This window comes from Cataglyphis hispanica, chromosome 25 (genome assembly GCF_021464435.1).
Source record: "Cataglyphis hispanica isolate Lineage 1 chromosome 25, ULB_Chis1_1.0, whole genome shotgun sequence".
Lineage (NCBI taxonomy): Eukaryota > Metazoa > Arthropoda > Insecta > Hymenoptera > Formicidae > Cataglyphis > Cataglyphis hispanica.
The window spans coordinates 2,416,914-2,426,925 of NC_065978.1; the positions used below are offsets into that span (position 1 = coordinate 2,416,914).

Consider the following 10,012-nt stretch of genomic DNA (forward strand, 5'->3'; position numbering starts at 1 on the left):
TCATTGCAAGTTCCTTATTCCAAATAGATGTAAGCAATTGTTCGCCAGTTAAATGCTGCTGCTATGCCGAAGGCTATTGTTATTGACGGATAAAACGAGAGAAAATTGGGTGCTTCGCGCAACTTTTAAATTGATCTCAATGCGGCTTTTAACATGAATAGAATAAATAGTGATTAGATTATTTCGCATACATGTTATTTGAATGAATAATGTTATAGCTTAAATTTCTTTATATTCTCTTTTTTTTTAAATTAAAATTACACAATAAAGTCTTTTACGAATGTATTATACAAAGGTAAGGGAAGACAATCAAGAACGAACGTGGTAATTCGTTCGCAAATTTTATTATAAGCAAGTTATATTAACATAAAGAAGTGAAACGTATGCTTTTTATGATTAAGTCTATCGCTATTTTATGTTAATATAATTTGATTATAATAAAATTTCCGCACTGGATTTTAATTGCCTTCCTCCATGTTTGATTTTTCTTTCTATTTTATACTCGCGCAAATGCAATAATTCTAAAAGAATTGAAGGTAATCTGAAACATAAAATGTTAAATTTTTGCACACACATATAAATAACTTATATAGACATTTTCTCTTTTAAAAAAACAATTTTTTAAATTTAATTTTTATATTTACGATACAATAACAAATTAATTCTTATAGCCTTATATATTTCTTGTAAGATCCCACGTTCGCAAAAATATGTTTTTACATCTTTTCTTCATTTTTTTTATGCAAATTCCACAAATTAAAAAGAAAAACTCAATAACAGCGCTCTTAGGAGCATCTTTACTTTTTTTTTATTTCGACATGTATTGCACAGAGCTTTACAAGAACTGAGTTTAGAAAATTCTTTTATCGTTGGCATAAATTTATATCTCTCGAACTTTATTCATTGCGAACATATTTCAAAGTAAAATGGAAAAAAAAAGTTTAGATTTCGCTATAATATTTCTAAGATTTTTCTTCTCTTCGTGGTTAAAAGTCAATTTTTTTTTATTTTAGAGAAATTCCATATTTAAAAATATATAAATAAAAAGAATTACAAGTATATAAGAGTACAAATATAAAATTATATGTATAATTATAATTATTACAATTATTACAGTTATCAATTAATGAGAAATAATAAAGCTAATAAGAAATATGATGCAGAGATGAATAATTTTCGTTATTTATGTAATTTTTATATAATTAAAATTTTTCTGAAAACGAATTAAAATTAATAATATATAAATATATATATATATTTTATATTAAATTTTGACGTGTATGTAAACTATTGCGAGAAAGTTTAATGATGACTGCTTAATTAAAATTTAATGGAATCGATATTGTATGTATGATTAAATCATAAATTATCAGCTTCACTGATTTTAATTGTTTGTTCTGAAATATCGGCTAGAATATTTAACAAAGCTTTAATATGTATAATTCGTATCGCGCAAAATATCGGATACTAATCTTTTACACCTTAAGTGTGTATATCATCCAACTTAAAAGTCTCTCACGATGAATAATATATCTTGATAAGATTGACAATATTCAATATAGATTTCAAGGTTGCTCTTTTTTAATAATTTATTATTTAAAAACCATTGATATGTTTGCTGAAAGAAATCACTAAAATTATATCATCGACACACACACACACACACACACACACACACACACACACACACACACACACACACACACACACACACACACACACACACACACACACACACACACACACACACACATATATATATATATATAATATTTGAGATACTCTACTTTCTATAGACATTAGAATTAAGTGTCCAATCCAAAGATGATCCAAAGATACGACGATAAACAAATAAATGGCTAATGGTTTGAGATTTGCCAAAATTTAATGATAGAAAATATGTACGAGAAAATATTGTAGATGATATCCTAAACCATAATATTAGTTTAAATTATATTAAGTTATATATAAATTAATTATAATTTTTTTATTATCTCGCTTTCTATATATAATTTGATAAAATATTATTTTTGTAATCTGATAGAATGAAAGTAATAAACTGTAATTATCGCAATAAATTACAGAGATTATGATAGATATTTTCGCTATACATTGCTCAATCTCCGAAATTCTGCTGGTAAAACCACAATCGCGGTAATAGATTTTTGAAGCGGAGAACTCAGTTTTTACACTTTTGCGCGTCTGTTCTTTTGTTGGTATTAATTACAATTTCTGTGACGAAATACTTTCTGTACTAAACGGATCGCCAAGGTACTCGCTTTCAAAGAGCTGCTCTCATTGTAAAATTCCTTTTACAGCCCTTTTATTTTCTTGAAGCAAATTTGCCGCTGAAGTCAGATTTAATTTACTTCCTTTCGTACATAAGAGAGAACTATGTAATAAGCGAGAAAAATCTTTCCGACTGGAACTTCAAGTATTTAAATTATAATAGTAAAATAAACTTGAGATAATTAACCCATTTATATTACCATCAACCAGAAAAATCATGTATATTAAGCAAGAAAATAATGCGCAGTTAATGAGATATTTTTCCTGCATTCTACGTCAAATATGTAGTCTCATTTTCCTCAGTTTCACTTTCTGCTATAAGTACTGTATGTGCAATATTTCCTACATGCATATATTCCTATATTATGGACGAACTCTAAACTTTTAAAAAATTCATTTGCTTTCTACGCAATTTATGTAAATGCACTTCTTTCTAAACTATATATCTGTTTATATAAAGCAATGACATTTTAATTATCTTTCAAAAGTTTTAAAAATTCATAAGTTTCTCGGTACTTCTCTTAATTTCCTGCTAAGTACATTGAACAGAGTTGTACAGAATGTATGTTTCATAACAACAATTTGGAGAATACCATTTTATTGCAAAATTTATATTTGACAAAAAAAAAGAGATTGAAACAAACAACTCATATTTTCATATAAAAATACAATACAGTGCACCATGTGTATACATAATATGTATACGTGCAACGGCAATGTCGTATTCTGAATATATATATATATACACGAGTAATTCGCAAATTCTATATTTATCATTACTGTACGTTACTTGTTCAAACGATTTACTTTATTTCATATACGCCAAAATGTATATTCATTTTGTAAATTTCCTCAACCTCTAGAATAGAATTAATTATATGTCATTTTGTATGTATACATTTGACATGCAATATTTATCACTTTGAGATTTCTTTGTTGTCATTTTAAATGCATCTCAATTAATGCACGCATACGTTATATATTTTTATATAAATTATAAAATATCAATAATAGAGAGAAAGGGAGATGCGTTTTTTTTTTATCTGTGTTGTGTATTATCAAAAGTTTTATGTTTATGCATATTTTATATAATCATTATTATGTATCAGATATAAACGATGGACATAATGTTTTATCATTTTCTTTTTCATTTATCATGCATATTTAGAAGAGTATAAAAATAACGTTAAAAAATACGTATAATAAAATTAAAATACTGCAAAAGATAACAATTTCATTTTTTTTTTAATTTCATAAATTGAAGCAATGCAAGTGATTGGAATGGAATTTTCCGCGTATGTAGAGATGCTGCTGGGATTTGGATGAGGTCTCTTAACTCCAACGGAGTTGAAAATATGCGATACGACTTTCGGCTAAAAGTCGGTTCCACTGCAACGTTTCCATAAAAATGTTATATAACAAAAATATATGTCATCGAAAAGAAACTTTTACACGAATATAAAAATAGACATTTAAAATAAAAAAAGAAAATTTCTATTATAATACTTTTTTAATTACAATAATAAAATTGAAGACAATATCTGCGTTTTTACATGAATATATTCCTTGAATTTTATTTTAAAAGTTTAAAACTAATTTTTAAATGAATATATTGAAAGTTTAGAACTAAACAAATATATATATATATATATATATATATATATATATATATACATGTATGTATGTATGTATGTATGTATGTATATAATGGTAAACTCTTATGTTATATGCGTCAATTCGATAAATCCACAGACACAACAGATGCATATGAATTACAAAATAATACTCGATAATGCGGTTTAAACAAAAATTTTAGTGAAATTTTTCAGCTTTGATTTTTTGCATAAAATCTCAAAACAAACATTGTAAGCATTTAATATAAATACATAACGCTCTTATTACCCGCATTCACGAAATGAAATATGATAAACGCCAAATTGTAACGTTCATGTGCGATATTAACACACTAAATTTAATTCGGAATAATTACTGCATTAATTATGCGAGCAATTAATTGCAATTTGTGCTCGCACGTACACGTAATGATAATGTCGAAAATATTTAAGATAAATTATTATCCACACACAAAGTACTTGAAATTTATTATGAAATTCACAATTAGACTGTATGTGCAGTTAAATATATTTTGTTATCGAACGTCGTGATAAAATCATTTATTTATTGACAGATACACGTATACGAAAAGCTCGACGCAACGTTGTTGTCATGCATCCCATCGCATGTTCATGCACTTTTTATGTGCAAGGCATTTACGTATAAACATTCGCGCACACATTTTTACGAAAATCAACGGTTAAAAGATAAACGCACGCATTCAATATCGACGAATTATTTTAAAATACTGAGGGTGCTGGAATTTATATGACCGGGGAGTTACTTAGCGTGCTGCCAATTTTCGAATTGGTGAGATATGCACGACAGTCTCGTATGATTCCATTAAATGACTCAATATGAATTCCTCGCGTAAGCACGTGAAATTATAGCGCGTGCGTGATGAATGTACGTAACGCTTTTGCAGGGGTCACAGCGTCCCGTTTGACAAGGAAATTTTGTAGATGTGTGCGTTCGGTTTTAATTCAATTTCACTCTACATTACGATCATTTTGATTATTGTTATTATTTCACGGCTAGAATTATTAAAGATAATGACAGTGCACTGAGTGCATGCTTAATGCAATTATTGGTTTATTATCGATAATGGAATCTGGTTTAAATTAATGATCGATTTTAACTGTTGCTTGGTTTAAAGATTAAGAGCGAAGAAAATCTGCTTCTAAAATAGCTCTAAAATAAATCCAAGCTATTATAAAGACATTATGAGGCAGCATAAATGTGCGATACAAAGCGAGCATTATTATTGACACATAGTGTCGATATGACCTCACCACATAAATGAATCAAGATAACAGAATTATAATACAGCCATGCGCAGCCGATATAGATATGCGCAGCGCAATTCGCATTGCATTATCGTTGACGCGATATTTTGATAAGTAGAATTCTCGATATCACTTCTCGATAGCCCAATTAGATAGTTTGACGTTACATGAAAGAAAAATGCACCATTTTTTTGCTTTATCCAAAACTAGTTTTCTAAATCATTGCTTCTCGTAAGACTCTTTTTTACTATCAGCTAAGTCTAGAACAACGCTTTTTCCATCAATTTCATCATTTTCGCGCCTGGTTGGACAGAAATTGAACTCACATGCCGTTCATGTCATGACCCGAGGATCGCAATCGAAAGCCGATCGGTCTTTAACACTGTTACAGAGCGCAATTATCGATGACGGCTGCGTCGGATGCAGCGTGCCAGCTGTCAACGGCGGCGCGCGACGTAATCTGTCACATCAGCGAAGAATGCTACCCGGATGCGGCTGCGGCATCCCCATGCGCGGTAATCGTAACGCCATCCTGGCGTTAAGACGTACCGCGACGTCCAGCAGCGGCTACGACACTTTCTACAGCCGCCACAGTCCGCATTTGCATTGCTACATGCTGAGGAGTATCCGCGACGTGCCGCAGGCGCAAGCCAATAATCCGCCGGAAAATTCCGATGCCAGACGGAATCAGCAGCAGAAATATGGTAAGAACAACGGATTGGAGAGCAGCCAGCCGCAGCCGAGCACATTGTGTACCACGGACGGACGACGTCCTTGTCCATGAACCTGAAGACGACGAGCGTCACGAACGGATCTCCCTGCGCGACTATATGTTTTTACGTTCGATTATTATTTCTGCGCAATGTCTAAATATATATCTATTTATTCGAATATTCTTCGGAGGTTAATACCGTGACATATACCGTGTAATATATGATGAGGATCATTTTTATCATTTTTTTTATCGGAGAATTTTTAGCCTTGCTTTTTTATCATGCATTGCCGGATATCACGATGATTCGTAATAAATTTAATATAAATAAATAGTAAATGAAATCTTCTATCTAAATCCGAAATTTCTTGGATTTAAGATTACCACTTGTATCGCAACGTTAAACATGGTTCTCGAAGGCGATTCAATTTGCGAAAGTGCAATTTTATAGAGGTTGTTCTTCTAGAAATTTCTGTATGTTTTGACAGTTATATAGCTGCGAACACAATGAACTGAAAGCTATCAAACATCATACGTGCAACGAGCATGAAATGCGCTGTACTTTATTGATTACTTGTTGAAGTTTTATTTTTGCAAGTGGCTGTAATACGTTTGCCGGATTATGAATTGAGATTTGATGGGACCAAACGGAGCGAAAATTAATCAACATCTCGCGGCATATTTATTTGTTAATATATTTAAAAATAGGAATCAGTAAAATATGTAAAATTCATGATTAGCGAAACAAAAAATTAAAGTCAAACTTAATGTTTTAAAAAAATGAGAGCTTGCAATATCTTAAACTTTACATCAAAGACTTTGGCTGAAAATTGCTCTCAAGTGAGAAACACGGTATGACTGTATTCTATACGATAGTTTCGGCAGTTCGATATATCTGTGACGGATATGTCACGAGATATATGTCTGACTAAGATGTACTTTTTCTACTGACGCGCGAAATATTTATCTCACTTGAGCACATAAGCATGAAATTAAGCCCGTCTATGATGCTCATGCATTACGTATATATTTCATAACATATGTGTAAATGTATGTGCTAATAGCGTTTTCGTTAATAGCATTAATTAATCATAAGTCACTGTTAGTGTGATTATCGTATGATCATCTTCGCTATTTGTCATCATTAGTGACAATCAGCTGTAATTGTCTCTAATATCTGTCGCAGTAGATTGGCACGGAGGTGAAGGCACAATTATACATAAACGTCAAATTAAAAATAAATTTCTCTCTACGTAAACTCTCTAAGGAAAGAGACTGGATACAAGGCAAGTATTTTGTCATATTTTTTAATAATGTACGTCAGAAATATTTAGATCAAGGAAATAAGTGTCAATCGCAACCAATATCGCGCGTATCGTTTCTCGTAATCGTTCCACTGCATATAATTTTTTCTTTTATGAATTGTATGATTGATTTACGAGAGCGTGCGCGATATTGTTTGATAGAGCGCGAGAATGAGCTTTTTAATCATTAATGGCCGTTAGAATGTTGCGCGAAAAAAAATGGTGACGAATCGAAAGTCCTACATACATATAATAGAATCGCTGATAAATGACGGGGCTATTAATTAATCACCTTCCGAGAAGTATCGATGGAAGAAAAGTACGTTGGAAAAATAGTAAGGAGAAAGAGTACAGAAATATAATAAGATGATTTGAAAAATGCCGGCGACTGTCTGACGCTTGTTATCGTTAATGCGATAACTACCACTTTGATCCCATATAGATTAATTTTCGACGGGGAATTATTGAAGAAACCTGCCAATAATACACATCACGTGTTTGTGCCCTGTAAATATTTGGTCGTCGCAAATAAATTTTTGTCACGTGGCATGACGAAAAGGAACGTATTTCAATTAAGCAACTTGAAATTTTCGATAAAGTTATAAAGCATTAAAATGAGGCTTTCTGTACGCGTGAAAATATTTGGCTCTTTGCCGAGGCGAATAAAGTCGATATCTCGAAAGGGTGCTAAAATTGTAATGGCAGGAGGTTGTGGGTTTTAAACGCTGTAATAATATACGTGTATTTTCAATAAAAAATGAAAATTGTTGGATAATTTGCGTTGAATAAATTATATATTAATATTTTTCATTGTTACAATTCTCAGAAAATGCCTATAAAAATTCAAAAACTTATTAAAAATCTTCCCTTTACATACATATATATATATATATATATATATATATATATATATATATATATATTTCCGCAAAAATACACTTGAATAATAAAAAAATTAAACTCAATTATATTAATTAAGTTATTAAAATATTTAAAGAACGATAATTGTGGCTGTATTTTTTTAATAACAGGAAAACTTAGGCTCTTACAGAAGAAATTTTATCATTTCAATTTCCTTCTATCCTCCATTAGCATTCATTCCACGAAATTTCGTCTAAATGACATTGAAATAATGCAATAATTTTATCCAGACTATTTTTACGAAGATTCTCTTTTTCTTATATCAGCTCAGTTTTAACACGACACATCGATAAATGTTCTTAATAAAAGAAACGTGGAATGTATGACTATTAATAAACACTATCGCAGAAGAATAGAGCGTAGATCAAGCGATTTTTACACTCTTCAAAAAGGGAATACCTGAAGTCTAAGTACCTGAAGATTCGACCGGGGATGTATATATAAGCTTGCTGGAAAACAGAATATAAAGGCATAGCGTGTTTACTAACATGAATATGAAATAGCTCGGGATTTTGCCCGCTGGATGGCATGCGAGGCATGAGCCGAGAGGATCTCTCATGTTTCAGATCTTTCAGCTCCGACCCACGTCAAGTCGTTGGATCGTACGGCAGGACATACGAAGGAAACTGTCTGAAACGGGCGATTCGACTGACCACAACAATGGTTTATTTATATCACATTTATAAATCGCACAGAAAACGACTTGGCAGTTTGACGTAAGTAGACGTTTTATATATGAAGCTCGTATAGATTTTTTTGAAACACTGTATATTCTTTGCCGATGGTATATTGTCTAAAACCAATGAGTCGATTTTATTGATGATTAGTATTTTTTAAAAACACAGATTTCATCTATTGATGCGTATAAAATAATTTGATAAATAATTTAAAGTGTCTTGCATTATTTAGCTTATTAAAAAAATTTGTTTTCAGAAATCTTAGAAGAATCTTAGGTACGAAATAATGGATAAAATTAATTTTTTACCACATTCGCGAAACAAAAAGTTTCACCGTTCTCCATGCATTCTCAGATTTCAAAACAACTTGTTTATATAATCATATAATCATATATAATCATATGTGAAATGGTGAAAAGATATGGGAATAAGTGTTAAAAAATATTTCAAACGACAACCTTGATAAAAATAATGTTAAAAATTCAAAAACTTCGCTTACAAATTGTTATCTCATTTCATTGAGAGATTTTTAGAGACGAGAAAAACTAGAAGAATATGAAAGTATCCTTACATGTACTTTACGATAATGTAAATTATGAACGTATAATTTTTTATGAAAAAAATCCTTGTTACTCCTATTTTGAATTGCTTGTCCTTTACAAGAAAAGTTTTCTCGAAAGATGTCATCAGAAAAAAAAACGATAGACTCTGAATTAACCGGTAATATAATATGCGCAGCATGCATTTGCGTATGTAAGGAAAATTATGTCTATGCGACACAGATATCAAAGGAACGGAGAGAGATAGTGGAATGACTAAAAGAGACGACGATGCGTATGCCATCGTACAGGAAATACCTTTACGATAGCGAGGAACGTAGACCAGAAGCAGACAAGACGATCCGTTTTCACTCTCCGAGCTCACTTCACAGGCGGAAGCCTCATCCAGCTCGCGTTACCGCATCGGGAGGAAAATGAAAACGGATCCGATTTTCATTTAATGAAAGACGCAAGTGTAACTCCCTCTTCGTTGGGGTGCTATTGACGGTTTGGCAGATAAAGAGAGCTCAATTATTCTCGGTCGAGTAATTCAGATCTGAGATACCAGTTACAGTCTCTAATAGCTTTCTAGATTCACACGGTCTGTCCCATAAGGATCCGGTTGGAATTAATAGCAATATTCATGAGCCCATGTTCCGATTACGTGTCA

At 31.4% G+C, this 10,012-nt stretch overlaps 1 protein-coding gene across 3 annotated transcripts in view; it reads left to right on the forward strand.

The window, feature by feature from the left end:
* LOC126858443 (orexin/Hypocretin receptor type 1-like) overlaps positions 1-7,980 on the forward strand; it is a 28,530-nt gene extending 20,550 nt beyond the window's left edge. For all 3 annotated transcript variants that reach the window (XM_050608779.1, XM_050608781.1, XM_050608780.1), the window contains exon 9: positions 5,581-7,980. In XM_050608779.1, coding sequence (XP_050464736.1) covers positions 5,581-5,973 — 393 coding nt within the window. In that variant the 3' untranslated portion in view covers positions 5,974-7,980. The remainder of the gene's footprint in view (positions 1-5,580) is intronic.
* Positions 7,981-10,012: the final 2,032 nt, after the last annotated feature.